General features: G+C 48.1%; 1 protein-coding gene across 2 annotated transcripts; it reads left to right on the top strand.

Annotated features, from left to right (window-relative positions):
* The first annotated feature begins 96 nt into the window (after positions 1-96).
* On the top strand, positions 97-21308 carry LOC106576603 (tumor necrosis factor receptor superfamily member 5). 2 transcript variants are annotated; one of them, XM_045718749.1, is made up of 8 exons: positions 97-855; positions 3439-3462; positions 15112-15258; positions 15697-15790; positions 15961-16037; positions 17109-17222; positions 19921-20058; positions 20873-21308. In XM_045718749.1, exons 1-8 carry the CDS (start codon positions 774-776, stop codon positions 21052-21054), a joined length of 858 nt encoding a protein of 285 aa, XP_045574705.1. In that variant the 5' UTR covers positions 97-773; the 3' UTR covers positions 21055-21308. The 2 variants fall into 2 exon arrangements, with proteins under 2 accessions (XP_045574705.1, XP_045574704.1); XM_045718748.1 differs by having other exon boundaries at positions 3439-3564.
* Positions 21309-21419: the final 111 nt, after the last annotated feature.

The following is a 21419-nucleotide window of genomic DNA, read 5'->3' as shown; positions in this document are numbered from 1 at the left end:
GAGAGAGAGAGAAGAAGGAAGGAAGGAAGGACGGAAGGAAGGAAGGAAGAGAGAATCAGGGGTATATATTTCTGTCTTCATCTACTCATCATCTAACATCTCTCAACAGCTCCAGATCAGCAGCATTACAACACTATCAGGACAAAGGTTCAGTAAATGAATAAAGGGAGAGAGAGTGACGGGAAGGGCTGGAGTGGTCAGGGGAAGTATCTTATTGTGTTGGTGTGCATTGTGTGCCACATCTGGACATACTGATCTGGAGACAGTGCCAAAAGCAGCCTCTAGAATCCTCCTCTCTACAGCTAGTTTACACGATCCAGAACAGTGCACCTCGTGCCAGAGAGGGAGGGCAGGAAGGAAAGGGGGGAGAGAGAGAGAGAGAGAGAAGCACAGGGCAGATGAGGGGCATCAGGGCTTTCCGTTGTGGAGGGCAAGCGAGGGGGAAAGAGGTGGGTGAGAGAGCCAAGGAAGCAGCTCTATATTCTCACTGAGAACGAAGGAGACAGCAGAGAAGACAAAGAGTGAGTGATACTTCAGCGGAAGAAAGACGTAAAAGTCAGAAATAGTGATAGAGAACAAGAGAGCTAGAGCCAGAGAGGCGGAGTGTGAAAGGATATACATTCAACCGAGACCAGTGGATCAACAACATAAATGGTGAAGAAGAATGTTTTACTTGAATAGTAACGATTTTACAGAGGAGAATTACTGAAAAACACAAACTTTATGAGAGAGTCAACATTTTAACAAAGAGACTATCATCAAATGGACTAGAGATGACTGAATTGGAATGCAAAACTGAGGAATACCTTCATGATGCTTCTGGGGTGAAAAGGTGCTGTGAGCGTTGTCGTAAAGGTCAGTGACTACTGGTGTGTTTCTGTTGTCGTAAAGGTCAGTGACTACTGGTGTGTTTCTGTTGTCGTAAAGATCAGTGACTACTGGTGTGTTTCTGTTGTCGTAAAGGTCAGTGACTACTGGTGTGTTTCTGTCGTCGTAAAGGTCAGTGACTACTGGTGTGTTTCTGTCGTCGTAAAGGTCAGTGACTACTGGTGTGTTTCTGTCGTCGTAAAGGTCAGTGACTACTGGTGTGTTTCTGTTGTCGTAAAGGTCAGTGACTACTGGTGTGTTTCTGTTGTCGTAAAGGTCAGTGACTACTGGTGTGTTTCTGTTGTCGTAAAGGTCAGTGACTACTGGTGTGTTTCTGTTGTCGTAAAGGTCAGTGACTACTGGTGTGTTTCTGTTGTCGTAAAGGTCAGTGACTACTGGTGTGTTTCTGTTGTCGTAAAGGTCAGTGACTACTGGTGTGTTTCTGTTGTCGTAAAGGTCAGTGACTACTGGTGTGTTTCTGTTGTTGTAAAGGTCAGTGACTACTGGTGTGTTTCTGTTGTTCAGGTGGCTGTTGGAACAAGATGTCTGAAAGACCAGCGTTATACATGTGCCACACATACATATTAGATGTATTAACTGTACATTGCCTTGTCTGCAACATGACCATATTATCAAATGATGAACTGCAGTATAGAGGGGAAAACAGCAGTCCCTTTATCTCTACAACACTACATGAACACCAGAGGAGGCTGCTGAGGGGAGGACGGCTCATAATAATGGCTGGAACGGCACGAATGGAATGGCATCAAACACATGGAAAACATTTGTTTGTTGTTGTTGATACCATTCCACTCATTCTGCTCCAGCCATTACCACGAGCCTGTCCTCCCCAATTTCCGCTAGCGGAACGCCTAGCCGATATCCAATGGAACATCGTGACGCGAAATACAAAACCTCAAAAATCCAATAATTTAAATTTCTCAAACATACGACTATTTTACACCATCTTAAAGATACACTTCTCCTTAATCCAACCACATTGTCCGATTTCAAAAAGGCTTTACAGCGAAAGCAAAACATTAGATTATGTTAGGAGAGTACATAGCCACAAATAATCACACAGCCATTTTCCAAGCAAGGACATGTGTCAATAAAACCCAAAACACAGCTAAATGAATCACTAACCTTTGACGATCTTCATCAGATGACACTCCTAGGACATTATGTTACCCAATACATGTATGTTTTGTTCAATCAAGTTCATATTTATATCCAAAAACAGCATTTTACATTGGTGCATGATGTTCAGAAAATGTATTCCCACCAAAAACTTCCGATGAATTTACAAAAATACTCATCATAAACGTTGACAAAATACATAACAATTATTTTAAGAATTATAGATACAGAACACCTTAATGCAACCGCTGCATAAACTCAGAATTAGTATTAGAAATATGCTCTTACCTTTGCTGATCTTACATTTACATTTAAGTCATTTAGCAGACACTCTTATCCAGAGGGACTTACAGTAGTGAATGCATACATTTCTTACATTTTATTTTTGTACTGGCCCCCCGTGGGAATCAAACCCACAACCCTGGCGTTGCACACACCATGCTCCACCAATTGAGCCACAGGGATGCCCTCCCAAAACTGCTACTTCCACAAGAAATGTTGTTTTTGTTCGAAATAATCCATAGTTATGTCCAAATACCTCCGTTTTGTTTGTGCGTTCAGGTCACTATCCAAAGGCTAACCCGCGAGCGCAATTCGAGACACAAAAAGTCAAAATGTTCCATTACCGTACTTAGAAGCATGTCAAACACTGTTTAAAATCAATTTTTATGGTATTTTTAACGTAAAATTGCGATAATATTCCAACCGGACAATAGCGTATTCATTCAAGGAGAAAAAGAAAAAACAGCGACTCCGCATATCCAATCCCTTTGTTGCCAGGCAGACCACTCAGTAACTGAGCTCCTATACTCTGCCCAGTGACAGGAGAAGGCTCAAACCACTTTCTGAAGGCTTTAGACAGCCAATGGAAGCCTTAGAAAGTGCAACGTAACCCCACAGATACTGTAGTTTCAAAAGGGACTAGAAAGAAGAACTACAATTCTCAGATCCTCCACTTCCTGGTTGACTTTTTCTCAGGTTTTTGCCTGCCATATGAGTTCTGTTATACTCACAGACACCATTCAAACAGTTTTAGAAACTTCAGAGTGTTTTCTATCCACATCTACTGATAATATGCATATTCTCGATTCTGGGCAAGAGTAGTAACCAGTTTTTTTCATCCGGCCGTGAAAATACTGCCCCCTATCCATATCAGGTTTTAAGATGCCACCAGCCTGCTGTGATGAACACGTTACTATTGACAGTATAATACGGTCCCGTGTGGCTCAGTTAGTAGAGCATGTTGTTTGCAACGCCAGGGTTGTGGGTTCGATTCCCACGGGGGACCAGTATGGGGGAAAAATTATGAAATGTATGCATTCACTACTGTAAGTCGCTCTGGATAAGAGAGTCTGCTAAAATGTAAATGTATATATGGGGTATGGATGATCACATTTCTCTGTCATTCTCTCTTTCCCAACCTCACTCCAGGACAGTATGTTCGCACCGACTGTGGTAAGTCTACAAAAACAGAGTGTGAAACCTGTCAACATGAATACTTCACTGCTGAATTAAACTCCTTGAAAAAATGTCTACCCTGTAGGCTCTGCCATTCCAGTAAGTCCCTCCTCCTTATTCTGACAGTTCTACTCATTGTTCTCCTGTCTCCTTAAAATCATTTATTTTTGATCCGACTTATTCTCTCTCTCTCCCACCCCTGCTCTCTCTCTCATTCTCTCTCTCTCTCTGTCTCTCTCCCACCCCTGCTCTCTCTCTCCCACCCCTGCTCTCTCTCTCTCTCTCTCTCTCATTCTCTCTCTCTCTATCATTCTCTCTCTCTCGCTCTCTCTCTCGCCCACCCTTGCTCTCTCTCTCTCTGTCTCTCTCTCTCTCTCTCATTCTCTCTCTCTCTCCCAACTCTGTTGTCTCTCTCCCCCCCTCTCTCTCTCTCTCTCTCATTCTCTCTTTCTCTCTCATTCTCTCTCTCTCTCTCCCACCCCTGCTGTCTCTCTCCCACCCCTGCTCTCTCTCTCTCTCATTATCTCTCTCTCTCTCTCTCCCACCCCTGCTCTCTCTCTCTCTCTCTCTCATTCTCTCTCGCCCCCACCCTTGCTCTCTCTCTCTCTCTCATTCTCTCTTTCTCTCACTCGCTCCCCCGACCATCCTCTCTTTCTCTCTCTATCACTTTCCATCCCCTCTCCATCCCACCTCTCTCCTCATCTTTCCATCCCCTCTCTCTATCCCACCTTTCTCCTCCTTTCCATCCCCTCTCTCTATCCCATCTCTCTCCTCATCTTTCCATCCCCTCTCTCTATCCCACCTCTCTCCTCATCTTTCCATCCCCTCTCTCTATCCCATCTCTCTCCTCATCTTTCCATACCCTCTCTCTATCCCACCTTTCTCCTCCTTTCCATCCCCTCTCTCTATCCCACCTCTCTCCTCATCTTTCCATCCCCTCTCTCTATCCCATCTCTCTCCTCATCTTTCCAAACCCTCTCTCTATCCCACCTTTCTCCTCCTATCCATCCCCTCTCTCTATCCCAACTTTCTCCTCCTTTCCATCCCCTCTCTCTATCCCACCTCTCTCCTCATCTTTCCATCCCTTCTCTCTATCACACCTCTCTCCTCCTTTCCATCCCCTCTCTCAATCCCATCTCTCTCCTCATCTTTCCACCCCCTCTCTCTATCCCACCTCTCTCCTCATCTTTCCATCCCCTCTCTCTATCCCATCTCTCTCCTCATCTTTCCATCCCCTCTCTCTATCCCACCTCTCTCCTCATCTTTCCATCCCCTCTCTCTATCCCATCTTTCTCCTACTCTTTCCATACCCTCTCTCTATCCCACCTTTCTCCTCCTTTCCATCCCCTCTCTCTATGCCACCTCTCTCCTCCTTTCCATACCCTCTCTCTATCCCACCTCTCTCCTCATCTTTCCATCCCCTCTCTCTATCCCACCTCTCTCCTCCTTTCCATCCCCTCGCTCTATCTCATCTCTCTCCTCATCTTTCCATCCCCTCTCTCTATCCCACCTCTCTCCTCAACTTTCCATCCCCTCTCTCTATCCCACCTCTCTCCTCATCTTTCCATCCCCTCTCTCTATCCCATCTCTCTCCTCATCTTTCCATCCCCTCTCTAAAACCCATCTCTCTCCTCATCTTTCCATCCCCTCTCTCTATCCCATCTCTCTCCTCATCTTTCCATCCCCTCTCTCTATCCCATTTCTCTCCTCATCTTTCCATCCCCTCTCTCTATCCCATCTCTCTCCTCATCTTTCCATACCCTCTCTCTATCCCACCTCTCTCGTCCTTTCCATCCCCTCTCTCTATCCCACCTCTCTCCTCATCTTTCCATCCCCTCTCTCTATCCCATCTCTCTCCTCATCTTTCCATCCCCTCTATCTATTCCATCTCTCTCCTCATCTTTCCATCCCCTCTCTCTATCCCACCTCTCTCCTCATCTTTCCATCCCCTCTCTCTATCCCATCTCTCTCATCATCTTTCCATCCCCTCTCTCTATCCCATTTCTCTCCTCATCTTTCCATCCCCTCTCTCTATCCCATCTCTCTCCTCATCTTTCCATCCCATCTCTCTCCTCATCTTTCCATCGCCTCTCTCTATCCCACCTCTCTCCTCAACTTTCCATCCCCTCTCTCTATCCCATCTCTCTCCTCATCTTTCCATCCCCTCTCTCTATCCCACCTTTCTCCTCCTTTCCATCCCCTCTCTCTATTCCACCTCTCTCCTCATCTTTCCATCCCCTCTCTCTATCCCATCTCTCTCCTCATCTTTCCATCCCCTCTCTCTATCCCACCTCTCTCCTCATCTTTCCATCCCCTCTCTCTATCCCATTTCTCTCCTCATCTTTCCATCCCCTCTCTCTATCCCATCTCTCTCCTCATCTTTCCATCCCCTCTCTCTATTCCATCTCTCTCCTCATCTTTCCATCCCCTCTCTCTATCCCATCTCTCTCCTCATCTTTCCATCCCCTCTCTCTATCCCATCTCTCTCCTCATCTTTCCATCCCCTCTCTCTATCCCATTTCTCTCCTCATCTTTCCATCCCCTCTCTCTATCCCATCTATCTCCTCGTCTTTCCATACCCTCTCTCTATCCCACCTCTCTCCTCATCTTTCCATCCCCTCTCTCTATCCCATCTCTCTCCTCATCTTTCCATACCCTCTCTCTATCCCACCTTTCTCCTCCTTTCCATCCCCTCTCTCTATCCCACCTCTCTCCTCAACTTTCCATCCCCTCTCTCTATCCCACCTCTCTCTCCTCCTTTCCATCCCCTCTCTCTATCCCATCTCTCTCCTCATCTTTCCACCCCCTCTCTCTATCCCACCTCTCTCCTCATCTTTCCATCCCCATTCTCTATCCCATCTCTCTCCTCATCTTTCCATACCCTCTCTCTATCCCACCTTTCTACTCCTTTCCATCCCCTCTCTCTATCCCACCTCTCTCCTCATCTTTCCATCCCCTCTCTCTATCCCACCTCTCTCCTCATTTTTCCATCCCCTCTCTCTATCCTACCTCTCTCCTCCTTTCCATCCCCTCTCTCTATCCCATCTCTCTCCTCATCTTTCCATCCCCTCTCTCTATCCCATCTCTCTCCTCATCTTTCCATCCCCTCTCTCTATCCCATCTCTCTCCTCATCTTTCCATCCCCTCTCTCTATCCCACCTCTCTCCCCATCTTTCCATCCCCTCTCTCTATCCCATCTCTCTCCTCATCTTTCCATACCCTCTCTCTATCCCACCTTTCTCCTCCTTTCCATCCCCTCTCTCTATCCCACCTCTCTCCTCATCTTTCCATCCCCTCTCTCTATCCCATCTCTCTCCTCATCTTTCCAAACCCTCTCTCTATCCCACCTTTCTCCTCCTATCCATCCCCTCTCTCTATCCCACCTTTCTCCTCCTTTCCATCCCCTCTCTCTATCCCACCTCTCTCCTCATCTTTCCATCCCCTCTCTCTATCACACCTCTCTCCTCCTTTCCATCCCCTCTCTCAATCCCATCTCTCTCCTCATCTTTCCACCCCCTCTCCTATCCCACCTCTCTCCTCATCTTTCCATCCCCTCTCTCTATCCCATCTCTCTCCTCATCTTTCCATCCCCTCTCTCTATCCCACCTCTCTCCTCATCTTTCCATCCCCTCTCTCTATCCCATCTTTCTCCTACTCTTTCCATACCCTCTCTCTATCCCACCTTTCTCCTCCTTTCCATCCCCTCTCTCTATGCCACCTCTCTCCTCCTTTCCATCCCCTCTCTCTATCCCACCTCTCTCCTCATCTTTCCATCCCCTCTCTCTATCCCACCTCTCTCCTCCTTTCCATCCCCTCGCTCTATCTCATCTCTCTCCTCATCTTTCCATCCCCTCTCTCTATCCCACCTCTCTCCTCAACTTTCCATCCCCTCTCTCTATCCCACCTCTCTCCTCATCTTTCCATCCCCTCTCTCTATCCCACCTCTCTCCTCATCTTTCCATCCCCTCTCTCTCTCCCATCTCTCTCCTCATCTTTCCATCCCCTCTCTCTATCCCACCTTTCTCCTCCTTTCCATCCCCTCTCTCTATCCCACCTCTCTCCTCATCTTTCCATCCCCTCTCTCTATCCCATCTCTCTCCTCATCTTTCCATACCCTCTCTCTATCCCACCTTTCTCCTCCTTTCCATCCCCTCTCTCTATCCCACCTCTCTCCTCATCTTTCCATCCCCTCTCTCTATCCCATCTCTCTCCTCATCTTTCCAAACCCTCTCTCTATCCCACCTTTCTCCTCCTATCCATCCCCTCTCTCTATCCCACCTTTCTCCTCCTTTCCATCCCCTCTCTCTATCGCACCTCTCTCCTCATCTTTCCATCCCCTCTCTCTATCACACCTCTCTCCTCCTTTCAATCCCCTCTCTCTATCCCACCTCTCTCCTCATCTTTCCATCCCCTCTCTCTATCCCATCTCTCTCCTCATCTTTCCAAACCCTCTCTCTATCCCACCTTTCTCCTCCTATCCATCCCCTCTCTCTATCCCACCTTTCTCCTCCTTTCCATCCCCTCTCTCTATCCCACCTCTCTCCTCATCTTTCCATCCCCTCTCTCTATCACACCTCTCTCCTCCTTTCCATCCCCTCTCTCAATCCCATCTCTCTCCTCATCTTTCCACCCCCTCTCCTATCCCACCTCTCTCCTCATCTTTCCATCCCCTCTCTCTATCCCATCTCTCTCCTCATCTTTCCATCCCCTCTCTCTATCCCACCTCTCTCCTCATCTTTCCATCCCCTCTCTCTATCCCATCTTTCTCCTACTCTTTCCATACCCTCTCTCTATCCCACCTTTCTCCTCCTTTCCATCCCCTCTCTCTATGCCACCTCTCTCCTCCTTTCCATCCCCTCTCTCTATCCCACCTCTCTCCTCATCTTTCCATCCCCTCTCTCTATCCCACCTCTCTCCTCCTTTCCATCCCCTCGCTCTATCTCATCTCTCTCCTCATCTTTCCATCCCCTCTCTCTATCCCACCTCTCTCCTCAACTTTCCATCCCCTCTCTCTATCCCACCTCTCTCCTCATCTTTCCATCCCCTCTCTCTATCCCACCTCTCTCCTCATCTTTCCATCCCCTCTCTCTCTCCCATCTCTCTCCTCATCTTTCCATCCCCTCTCTCTATCCCACCTTTCTCCTCCTTTCCATCCCCTCTCTCTATCCCACCTCTCTCCTCATCTTTCCATCCCCTCTCTCTATCCCATCTCTCTCCTCATCTTTCCATACCCTCTCTCTATCCCACCTTTCTCCTCCTTTCCATCCCCTCTCTCTATCCCACCTCTCTCCTCATCTTTCCATCCCCTCTCTCTATCCCATCTCTCTCCTCATCTTTCCAAACCCTCTCTCTATCCCACCTTTCTCCTCCTATCCATCCCCTCTCTCTATCCCACCTTTCTCCTCCTTTCCATCCCCTCTCTCTATCGCACCTCTCTCCTCATCTTTCCATCCCCTCTCTCTATCACACCTCTCTCCTCCTTTCAATCCCCTCTCTCAATCCCATCTCTCTCCTCATCTTTCCACCCCCTCTCCTATCCCACCTCTCTCCTCATCTTTCCATCCCCTCTCTCTATCCCATCTCTCTCCTCATCTTTCCATCCCCTCTCTCTATCCCACCTCTCTCCTCATCTTTCCATCCCCTCTCTCTATCCCATCTTTCTCCTACTCTTTCCATACCCTCTCTCTATCCCACCTTTCTCCTCCTTTCCATCCCCTCTCTCTATGCCACCTCTCTCCTCCTTTCCATCCCCTCTCTCTATCCCACCTCTCTCCTCATCTTTCCATCCCCTCTCTCTATCCCACCTCTCTCCTCCTTTCCATCCCCTCGCTCTATCTCATCTCTCTCCTCATCTTTCCATCCCCTCTCTCTATCCCACCTCTCTCCTCAACTTTCCATCCCCTCTCTCTATCCCACCTCTCTCCTCATCTTTCCATCCCCTCACTCTATCCCACCTCTCTCCTCATCTTTCCATCCCCTCTCTCTCTCCCATCTCTCTCCTCATCTTTCCATCCCCTCTCTCTATCCCACCTTTCTCCTCCTTTCCATCCCCTCTCTCTATCCCACCTCTCTCCTCATCTTTCCATCCCCTCTCTCTATCCCATCTCTCTCCTCATCTTTCCATACCCTCTCTCTATCCCACCTCTCTCCTCATCTTTCCATCCCCTCTCTCTATCCCATCTCTCTCCTCATCTTTCCATCCCCTCTCTCTATTCCGTCTCTCTCCTCATCTTTCCATCCCCTCTCTAAAACCCATCTCTCTCCTCATCTTTCCATCCCCTCTCTCTATTCCATCTCTCTCATCATCTTTCCATCCCCTCTCTCTATCCGATTTCTCTCCTCATCTTTCCATCCCCTCTCTCTATCCCATCTCTCTCCTCATCTTTCCATACCCTCTCTCTATCCCACCTTTCTCGTCCTTTCCATCCCCTCTCTCTATCCCACCTCTCTCCTCATCTTTCCATCCCCTCTCTCTATCCCATCTCTCTCCTCATCTTTCCATCCCCTCTATCTATTCCATTTCTCTCCTCATCTTTCCATCCCCTCTCTCTATCCCACCTCTCTCCTCATCTTTCCATCCCCTCTCTCTATCCCATCTCTCTCATCATCTTTCCATCCCCTCTCTCTATCCCATTTCTCTCCTCATCTTTCCATCCCCTCTCTCTATCCCATCTCTCTCCTCATCTTTCCATACCCTCTCTCTATCCCACCTTTCTCCTCCTTTCCATCCCCTCTCTCTATCCCACCTCTCTCCTCATCTTTCCATCCCCTCTCTCTATCCCATCTCTCTCCTCATCTTTCCATCCCCTCTCTCTATCCCATCTCTCTCCTCATCTTTCCATCGCCTCTCTCTATCCCACCTCTCTCCTCAACTTTCCATCCCCTCTCTCTATCCCATCTCTCTCCTCATCTTTCCATCCCCTCTCTCTATTCCACCTCTCTCCTCATCTTTCCATCCCCTCTCTCTATCCCATCTCTCTCCTCATCTTTCCATCCCCTCTCTCTATCCCATCTCTCTCCTCATCTTTCCATCCCCTCTCTCTATCCCATCTCTCTCCTCATCTTTCCATCCCCTCTCTCTATCCCATCTCTCTACTCATCTTTCCATACCCTCTCTCTATTCCATCTCTCTCCTCATCTTTCCATCCCCTCTCTCTATCCCATCTCTCTCCTCATCTTTCCATCCCCTCTCTCTATCCCATCTCTCTCCTCATCTTTCCATACCCTCTCTCTATCCCACCTTTCTCCTCCTTTCCATCCCCTCTCTCTATCCCACCTCTCTCCTCAACTTTCCATCCCCTCTCTCTATCCCACCTCTCTCCTCCTTTCCATCCCCTCTCTCTATCCCATCTCTCTCCTCATCTTTCCACCCCCTCTCTCTATCCCACCTCTCTCCTCATCTTTCCATCCCCTCTCTCTATCCCATCTCTCTCCTCATCTTTCCATACCCTCTCTCTATCCCACCTTTCTCCTCCTTTCCATCCCCTCTCTCTATCCCACCTCTCTCCTCATCTTTCCATCCCCTCTCTCTATCCCACCTCTCTCCTCATCTTTCCATCCCCTCTCTCTATCCTACCTCTCTCCTCCTTTCCATCCCCTCTCTCTATCCCATCTCTCTCCTCATCTTTCCATCCCCTCTCTCTATCCCACCTCTCTCCTCATCTTTCCATCCCCTCTCTCTATCCCATCTCTCTCCTCATCTTTCCATCCCCTCTCTCTATCCCACCTCTCTCCTCATCTTTCCATCCCCTCTCTCTATCCCATCTCTCTCCTCATCTTTCCATACCCTCTCTCTATCCCACCTTTCTCCTCCTTTCCATCCCCTCTCTCTATCCCACCTCTCTCCTCATCTTTCCATCCCCTCTCTCTATCCCACCTCTCTCCTCCTTTCCATCCCCTCTCTCTATCCCATCTCTCTCCTCATCTTTCCACCCACTCTCTCTATCCCACCTCTCTCCTCATCTTTCCATCCCCTCTCTCTATCCCACCTCTCTCCTCCTTTCCATCCCCTCTCTCTATCCCATCTCTCTCCTCATCTTTCCATCCCCTCTCTCTATCCCACCTCTCTCCTCAACTTTCCATCCCCTCTCTCTATCCCATCTCTCACCTCATCTTTCCATACCCTCTCTCTATCCCACCTTTCTCCTCCTTTCCATCCCCTCTCTCTATCCCACCTCTCTCCTCATCTTTCCATCCCCTCTCTCTATCCCACCTCTCTCCTCCTTTCCATCCCCTCTCTCTATCCCATCTCTCTCCTCATCTTTCCATCCCCTCTCTCTATCCCATTTCTCTCCTCATCTTTCCATCCCCTCTCTCTATCCCATCTCTCTCCTCGTCTTTCCATACCCTCTCTCTATCCCACCTTTCTCCTCCTTTCCATCCCCTCTCTCTATCCCACCTCTCTCCTCATCTTTCCATCCCCTCTCTCTATCCCATCTCTCTCCTCATCTTTCCATACCCTCTCACTATCCCACCTTTCTCCTTTTCCATCCCCTCTCTCTATCCCACCTCTCTCCTCAACTTTCCATCCCCTCTCTCTATCCCACCTCTCTCCTCTTTCCATCCCCTCTCTCTATCCCATCTCTCTCCTCATCTTTCCACCCCCTCTCTCTATTCCATCTCTCTCCTCATCTTTCCATCTCCTTTCTCTATCCCATCTCTCTCCTCATCTTTCCATACCCTCTACCTATCCCACCTTTCTCCTCCTTTCCATCCCCTCTCTCTATCCCACCTCTCTCCTCATCTTTCCATCCCCTCTCTCTATCCCACCTCTCTCCTCATCTTTCCATCCCCTCTCTCTATCCCACCTCTCTCCTCCTTTCCATCCCCTCTCTCTATCCCATCTCTCTCCTCATCTTTCCATCCCCTCTCTCTATCCCACCTCTCTCCTCATCTTTCCATCCCCTCTCTCTACCCCATCTCTCTCCTCATCTTTCCATACCCTCTCACTATCCCACCTTTCTCCTCCTTTCCATCCCCTCTCTCTATCCCACCTCTCTCCTCATCTTTCCATCCCCTCTCTCTATCCCATCTCTCTCCTCATCTTTCCATCCCCTCTCTCTATCCCACCTTTCTCCTCCTTTCCATCCCCTCTCTCTATCCCACCTCTCTCCTCATCTTTCCATCCCCTCTCTCTATCACACCTCTCTCCTCCTTTCCATCCCCTCTCTCAATCCCATCTCTCTCCTCATCTTTCCACCCCCTCTCTCTATCCCACCTCTCTCCTCATCTTTCCATCCCCTCTCTCTATCCCATCTCTCTCCTCATCTTTCCATCCCCTCTCTCTATCCCACCTCTCTCCTCATCTTTCCATCCCCTCTCTCTATCCCATCTTTCTCCTCATCTTTCCATACCCTCTCTCTATCCCACCTTTCTCCTCCTTTCCATCCCCTCTCTCTATGCCACCTCTCTCCTCCTTTCCATCCCCTCTCTCTATCCCACCTCTCTCCTCATCTTTCCATCCCCTCTCTCTATCCCACCTCTCTCCTCCTTTCCATCCCCTCGCTCTATCTCATCTCTCTCCTCATCTTTCCATCCCCTCTCTCTATCCCACCTCTCTCCTCAACTTTCCATCCCCTCTCTCTATCCCACCTCTCTCCTCATCTTTCCATCCCCTCTCTCTATCCCACCTCTCTCCTCATCTTTCCATCCCCTCTCTCTCTCCCATCTCTCCTCATCTTTCCAAACCCTCTCTCTATCCCACCTTTCTCCTCCTTTCCATCTCCTCTCTCTATCCCACCTCTCTCCTCATCTTTCCATCCCCTCTCTCTATCCCATCTCTCTCCTCATCTTTCCATACCCTCTCTCTATCCCACCTCTCTCCTCATCTTTCCATCCCCTCTCTCTATCCCATCTCTCTCCTCATCTTTCCATCCCCTCTCTCTATCCCATCTCTCTCCTCATCTTTCCATCCCCTCTCTCTATTCCATCTCTCTCCTCATCTTTCCATCCCCTCTCTAAAACCCATCTCTCTCCTCATCTTTCCATCCCCTCTCTCTATCCCATCTCTCTCCTCATCTTTCCATCCCCTCTCTCTATCCCATTTCTCTCCTCATCTTTCCATCCCCTCTCTCTATCCCATCTCTCTCCTCATCTTTCCATCCCCTCTCTCTATCCCATCTCTCTCCTCATCTTTCCATCCCCTCTCTCTATTCCATCTCTCTCCTCATCTTTCCATCCCCTCTCTAAAACCCATCTCTCTCCTCATCTTTCCATCCCCTCTCTCTATCCCATCTCTCTCCTCATCTTTCCATCCACTCTCTCTATCCCATTTCTCTCCTCATCTTTCCATACCCTCTCTCTATCCCACCTTTCTCCTCCTTTCCATCCCCTCTCTCTATCCCACCTCTCTCCTCATCTTTCCATCCCCTCTCTCTATCCCATCTCTCTCCTCATCTTTCCATACCCTCTCTCTATCCCACCTTTCTCCTCCTTTCCATCCCCTCTCTCTATCCCACCTCTCTCCTCAACTTTCCATCCCCTCTCTCTATCCCACCTCTCTCCTCCTTTCCATCCCCTCTCTCTATCCCATCTCTCTCCTCATCTTTCCACCCCCTCTCTCTATCCCACCACTCTCCTCATCTTTCCATCCCCTTTCTCTATCCCATCTCTCTCCTCATCCTTCCATACCCTCTCTCTATCCCACCTTTCTCCTCCTTTCCATTCTCTCTCTCTATCCCACCTCTCTCCTCATCTTTCCATCCCCTCTCTCTATCCCACATCTCTCCTCATCTTTCCATCCCCTCTCTCTATCCCACCTCTCTTCTCCTTTCCATCCCCTCTCTCTATCCCATCTCTCTCCTCATCTTTCCACCCCCTCTCTCTATCCCACCTCTCTCCTCATCTTTCCATCCCCTCTCTCTATCCCATCTCTCTCCTCATCTTTACACCCCCTCTCTCTATCCCACCTCTCTCCTCATCTTTCCATCCCCTCTCTCTATCCCATCTCTCTCCTCATCTTTCCATACCCTCTCACTATCCCACCTTTCTCCTCCTTTCCATCCCTTCTCTCTATCCCACCTCTCTCCTCCTTTCCATACCCTCTCTCTATCCCACCTCTCTCCTCATCTTTCCATCCCCTCTCTCTATCCCACCTCTCTCCTCCTTTCCATCCCCTCTCTCTATCCCATCTCTCTCCTCATCTTTCCATCCCCTCTCTCTATCCCACCTCTCTCCTCAACTTTCCATCCCCTCTCTCTATCCTATCTCTCTCCTCATCTTTCCATCCCCTCTCTCTATCCCACCTTTCTCCTCCTTTCCATCCCCTCTCTCTATCCCACCTCTCTCCTCATCTTTCCATCCCCTCTCTCTATCCCATCTCTCTCCTCATCTTTCCATACCCTCTCTATGCCACCTCTCTCCTCATCTTTCCATCCCCTCTCTCTATCCCATCTCTCTCCTCATCTTTCCATCCCCTCTCTCTATCCCACCTCTCTCCTCATCTTTCCATCCCCTCTCTCTATCCCACCTCTCTCCTCATCTTTCCATCCCCTCTCTCTATCCCACCTCTCTCCTCATCTCTCTTGAACTTATCATTATTTTCACCTCACTTCATATTTTTTTGCCTCTCCCACTCAATACCCCAACTCTCCCTCTACCGTCCTCTCTCCCACTCTTTCTCTCCCTTCTCTTCTCTCCCTCTCTCAGGCAATAACCAGAGGGTATTGAGGGAGTGTGAAGCCAGTAGTGACAGGCAATGTGTGTGTAAGACTGGTTTCTACTGTACAGACAATGGATGTGAACACTGCCGACCCGTGAAGCTGTGCCCTCTGGGTTCAGGGGTCGTGAATCAAGGTGAGAACTGCCTCCTCACCTCTACCCCCACAGGAAGTTGATGGCACCTTAATTAGGGAGGACATGCTCGTGATAATGGCTGTAGCAGAATCAGTGGAATGATTGTTTGATGCCATTCCATTTGCTCCGTTCCAGACGTTATTAAGGGCCGTCCTCCCCTCAGCAGCCTCCTCACCTCTAAACCCTGTTCTAATATGACAGACCATTGCCTGAGTTGAGCTGATCATGAGTTGGAGATACTAAGGCTGGTATTGAAAAGACACCTGACAAGAAATCCGAGTCTGTAGTCTAATAAGATGCACTCAGGGTCAATGTTTAAACCACTGTGGGCCTTTGGCAGTACAAAACATCTTATTACTGTGCTTGTATAATCTGCTGGATGTGTGTACTTTACTTTGAGAAGCTGACATGTCTGATACCTGTTCATAAACTCCCCAGCCACCCCCCAGAATGACACAGTCTGTGCCCCGTGCCAACCTGGGACCTATAACAGTGTCAACGATGCCATCACACACTGCCAATCACACACCAGGTCAGAACCCTTCACACAAAGTGGCTCTGATTTCTATCGAAAGTCAACTCAGTAGGTGCATTTGGTTGGCACAAAACATTTGACATCTTTATACAATTGTGGGACAGTGGGGTTAACTATGGAGTTAAACTCCTTTCTCTGTTTCACAATCCCTTTCTTTCCTCTCTCAGGTGTGGGGACCTAGGGAGGGAGGTGAAAAGTGCTGGGACTGAGACGACCGATGCTGTGTGTGGGGCCTTTATATCTCGTAGGTCTAATAGCATCTCCTTTTATTGAACAGTAGTATAGAATATATAGAAAACTAGAGGGTTTATATGGCATTTTACCAATATTTCTTCCACCTCCCCTCTTTCTCTCTTGACTGAATGATTTATTGACATAAGTAATGTACATCTAATACTGTAAACAAGATTAGAGCACATTGCATTCTCCCTCAGAAATGGTTCAGATAGAGCCTCATATATAGATTTGCTGGGTGTTAGGTTGTTTTGATTGATCTTATCTCTCTCTCCCTCTCTCTTTCTGTCCCTTTCTCTGTCCCTCTCCCTCTCTCCCTCTCTCCCTCTCTCCCTCTCTGTCCCTCTCCCTCTCTCTTTCTGTCCCTCTCTCTGTCCCTCTCTCTCTCTGTCTCTCTCTCCCTCTCTCTTTCTGTCCCTCTCCCTATCTCTTTCTGTCCCTCTCTCTGTCCCTCTCCCTCTCTGTCTCTCTGTCCCTCTCTCTTTCTGTCCCTCTCTCTGTCCCTCTCCCTCTCTCTTTCTGTGCCTCTCTCTGTCTCTCTCCCTCTCTGTCTCTCACTCGCTCTCTCTCTTTGTCCCTCTGTCTCTCTCCCTGTCCCTCTCTCTCTGTCCCTCTCTGTCTCTCTCCCTGTCCCTCTCTGTCTCCCCTGTCCCTCTCCATGTCCCTCTGTCTCTCTCCCTGTCTCTCTCCCTGTCCCTCTGTCTCTCTCCCTGTCCCTCTCTGTCTCCCTCCCTGTCCCTCTCCCTGTCCCTCTGTCTCTCTCCCTGTCCATCTCCCTCTCTCCCTGTCCCTCTCTGTCTCTCCCTGTCCCTCTCCCTGTCCCTCTCCCTGTCCCTCCCTGTCTCTCCCTGTCCCTCTGTCTCTCTGTCTCTCTCCCTGTCCCTCTCCCTGTCCCCCTGTCTCTCTCCCTGTCCCTCTCTGTCTCTCCCCGTCCCTCTCCCTGTCCCTCTGTCTCTCTCCCTGTCCCTCTGTCCCTCTGTCTCTCCCTGTCTCTCTCCCTGTCCCTCTCTGTCTCTCTCCCTGTCCCTCTCTGTCTCTCCCTGTCCCTCTCTCCCTGTCTCTCCCTGTCCCTCTCCCTCAGGGTGTCACTGGATACTACCTACCAGTCTGTGGGTGGGACTAGTGGTGACCTCACTCCTCATCATAATCTTGATCTGCATCTATTGGAGGGCCAAGCATCAATCATACATGCCAGGTGTGTATATCATCACTGCCAATGCCCAAATAGTGTTTTTGTGCCCTCATCGTGGATTTGATGTAAGCATTGGCTAGAGGGAGTTGCCACCATATTCCTTCATATTACAGGGACTCTCTCTTTGTACTGTAGAACAAGTTTTAGGTATTTACTAAGACATTACAATGAAACATTTTAATAATACTGAAAAATAGGGTTGTTGGTCAGGAGCGATGTAGGTGTGGCAAGGTAGGCTTCTTGGGCAGGCTCACGTGAGACCCCATGTATGGGTACCTGGTAGGCCACCTCTTGGACGGGCTCAGGTAGGCCCCTTGGATGAGTGCAGGTTGGCCCCATGGACAGGTGCGGGTTGGCCCCATGGACAGGTGCAGGTTGGCCCCATGGACAGGTGCGGGTTGGCCCCATGGACAGGTGCAGGTTGGCCCCATGGACAGGTGCGGGTTGGCCCCATGGACAGGTGCGGGTTGGCCCCTAGGATGAGCACGGGGTAGGCCGCCCCTTGACGGGCGCGGGATGGCTCCTTGGGTTAGCACAGGTTGGTTCCTTGAACGGGTGCGGGGTCATGGTGTAAACCTGTGACCAAGACCCAGGGCGTCAGGAAAGGTGGACACTCTTTACAGCACAGCAGGGTGTGGCTCCAAGGGGGGAGCGGAAGGAGACGCCACGGCAACAGCGTCGCTGAGGCTCCATTGCGGAAGTGTGTGACAACTCCAAAGCAACTGCCAGCTGATGCTTTGTGTCCAGTGCGGTTGGGAGTTAGGCGAGGGTCTTGGCTGGTCCACAGTGGTGACATTACAGGTTCAGTAGATATGGGTAGCTGGGGGAAGGGGTGGTGTAGTGCTTGGTCAGAGCACTGGAGCATCGCTCTGCCATTTCCCACAATGGCGCTTGTTTATGTTGGTAGCCCAAAGACGGGATGAATGGAGACAAAGTCATGCTGTTAGAAGGAAACTCTGTCTCTGCCGTGGTAGATGGAAATCTGCTGCAGTACACCCGGTAAACATCATCCAACTTAAAGGACCATGAAAAATAAGCTAAGGAACCTAGATAGGTCATTGGTTGGATAGATGTCACCAGGAGTACTCGCAAATGACAGAGACAGTGCCAAAGTTCACCTATTTATTGAGGACTTGTGGTTGGACATGGTGAAGTTGGATTTTTTGGGGGTTCTGCAACAAAGGAGAGACATCATGAGCAGGTGGCAGAACATACAAGGTGATAACGATAAAGCTATTAAACCAATACATCTGAAATAAGGAAATAGGAAACAAACGTACTCTTAAAAGACACAACTGGGGGGGGGGGGGCGGACGGAGAAATGGCTTGACAGGCTTTAAATACAAACAAGAAGTGTGAACGAGCCTATCAGGGCAGTTCTGATAATTACTGACAGGTGTGTGATTGCATGAGCGAGTCAACAGGTGAAATCAACTTGCTTGATCAAGTCCACCTCAGCTGTATGCTACTCCACTCTGAGGGCTGTTGTACATACATCATTATAACCTATTAACAACTTGTTTGTTTCTTCGGGAGTCATTCAAAAAGCCCCACTCTAGGTCCCATTTGACAGTTAGGCCTACCAATTGTTAAGTAAATGCTCTTTTCGTTTCTCTGTGTTATTTCCCAGCCAGCAGATTTCAGATCATGTACAGTAGATATTATCTGGTGACAGATGCAGAGGCAGTGAGAACTCCTAGTGTGTCTTTTCTCTCCTACACAGCGACAATATGCATCACATTGTAAAATTATTAGGTGTCAAGGTGCTAGACGTAATTTGGATTGAATAAAAGGAAACAAGGTCATTGCTTTTCACCGTCAGACGCTGGAACTCGCCACTTCCTCTAGAGATGAATCAGATCAAAGACAATATGAGTTATTGTGAAACTTGCATGCATTGCTCATGTTTATGCTCCATCAGGAGCAGAGTGCACAGCACATCAACCAATATGAGTCCAAGTGCAGCTAAAAGTCACAGGAGCTTATGTATTCACTGCCATAGTGCTGAACTTCGACAATATGGGACACTGTAGACACCACTGCTATTGGCTTCTGGTTATAACATTTATGTTTCAGCCTAATATCTCAAACAAACAGATGTTTGTTGAGAAACGACTGGGCATAAAATGGGAAGTTGAGAGAATATTGTAGACACACAGAGGATATCTGTGATCTCAAACTGATATCCCATTTTGGAAAATGTTGTTTGAAATGTTATTTCTAAAGGTTATTTGACAATGACATTTCAATCATATATATATATATTTAATTCAAATCAAACTAAATGTAGGTTCCACCGAATAAATAACCAGTTAGACTAGCCTGTGAAGGTAGAAATAAGAACAACTGCCTCCAGATCAGTTATGAAACTATAATAGGTATGAAACAAGCTTCTACTGTAGCTTCTTGAGTTTGTGAGACTTGGGGACAAAACCACATCCTGTTCTATGTTGAGCTTGACACGGTTGTTGGAAAACCACATGACACGTTTCACAGCCAGCCAACTCATAGCAAGAAAGCGTTGTGTAAAGTACAGTGGCGTCACCGGTTGACACATTCGTGACTGTCCTATTTGTCAATGCTTCACCAGTGGAGCTTGGACTTACCCACAATAACAAAAAGGCAGATAAGATACAACAAGTATATGAATGTTGATAGTGTTACTCAGTGATCTCATGTCTGTCTGCCTGTCTGTCTGTAGCCAACTCCAGTGGTCCTGGTATTCCTGTAGAGCCTGCACCTCCTTCCTTCGCTCCAGCTGAGCTCAAGTTCCCCACCGAGTGCAACAGCCATTGGAGCCTGGACCAGAAAGCCACTGAGCCCCTCTTCATCAACACAGGTGAAAGTCCCTCAGTGGTAGTTGGAATAGTTCACCACAATTACAAATGTACCTCCTCTAGTGCACAAGAAAGGAGGTATTCAGTACACCCAGAGAGTAGGTTGGGTTTGTTTACTGAGCTACAGGTTCGCATTAGCATCGTAGAGTGCAGAACAATATGAGTGATGGGACCCTGGTTACCATGGTTTAAGGGCTCGATTCAATCCATATCGCTGAGGTTCAGCGTTATAGAGCGATTAAATTTAAAGGCAATGTTCCCCTAAACGCTGTATATGTCGGCTTAATTGGAAATTACCTTTCAATTTCAAGCACGTAATTCAGCGCCATAGCACTGAACTTCGGCAATATGGATTAAATCGAGTGCAAGGTATCCACAAGATAAATGACATTTCACATTTTGATGAACTACCCCTTTAAATCATCTCCTGACAAATCGCATCACCAAAAACACATTGTTCCATGTGGAGTCGCTATATGTGATAAACCTTCATTAGTCTATATTACACCGTATCCATCACTCATAGTAGTTCTGTAGCTTCCCAATGATCAATAATGTGATGGCTCTCCTCACTTAGAATGGATCAGATGTAATGTAATCTAAACTGAGGCTGCCCATATAATCAACCATCAGGATGAGCTATCAGGATGAGCTTTGCAAGAGCCTAAATCAAATCATTAAAATACAGATGTATTGTTACCTCTATGGACACGATGAGATGGGGCCTGTGTAGTCTTCATGAATGATAAATGCAGTGGTACGTGAGGTTGGAGGGTTATTGTTGTGTGCTCATACTATTTCCATTGTGCATCCCAGCTGTTATTCAGGTAAACGGCTATACGTCAGACTGTGAAGTTGAGGCCGATAGCGCCACCATAACAATGACAACATCAGAGCTTTTCAGCCAATCGGATCACAGTAATGGAATGAGAGGAAATGACATCAGACCCTCCCGCTACCTATCAGAGCCACAGGAAGATGAGTGGCCAGGGACTTAATTCTGATTTTCAACTAAATCTTTTTTTAATTTTTTTATTACTTCTTTCAATGAACAAGACCTACATAGGAAAATAGCTGAGCAGATTCCTCCTTGAAGGTTCCTGGATACAATCCCTTTTTAAAAAAAATCTTATCTCTGCAATGTAAATATACTGAACTATAAACATCCAATGAACATTCTTTGTTTCTTAGGTCATTGAAAAAACTGTTGGGGAGGGTTTAAATAAAGTGTAACCACTGAGGTCAAATGTCATCATAGCTTCTCTATTTTACATTTTTCTAAGGAACTTTCAAAGCCCCCGGCGGCTGGACTTTTCCTAATGAAGACGTGTTGTTGTCAGTAACTAGATATGAACATCAAAGT

Source organism: Salmo salar, chromosome ssa05 (assembly GCF_905237065.1).
Source record: "Salmo salar chromosome ssa05, Ssal_v3.1, whole genome shotgun sequence".
Taxonomy (NCBI): domain Eukaryota; kingdom Metazoa; phylum Chordata; class Actinopteri; order Salmoniformes; family Salmonidae; genus Salmo; species Salmo salar.
This window is presented reverse-complemented; position numbering and strand designations above follow the sequence as displayed.

Excerpts from the sequence above, each read along its gene's own strand:
- LOC106576603 (XM_045718748.1), top strand. The coding sequence starts at position 774 with ATGACTGAATTGGAATGCAAAACTGAGGAATACCTTCATGATGCTTCT. Across the intron at positions 16,038-17,108 it reads GTGTGGGGCCTTTATATCTC|GGTGTCACTGGATACTACCT; the intron begins GTAGGTCTAATA and ends CCTCTCCCTCAG. Across the intron at positions 20,059-20,872 it reads GCCCCTCTTCATCAACACAG|CTGTTATTCAGGTAAACGGC; the intron begins GTGAAAGTCCCT and ends TGTGCATCCCAG.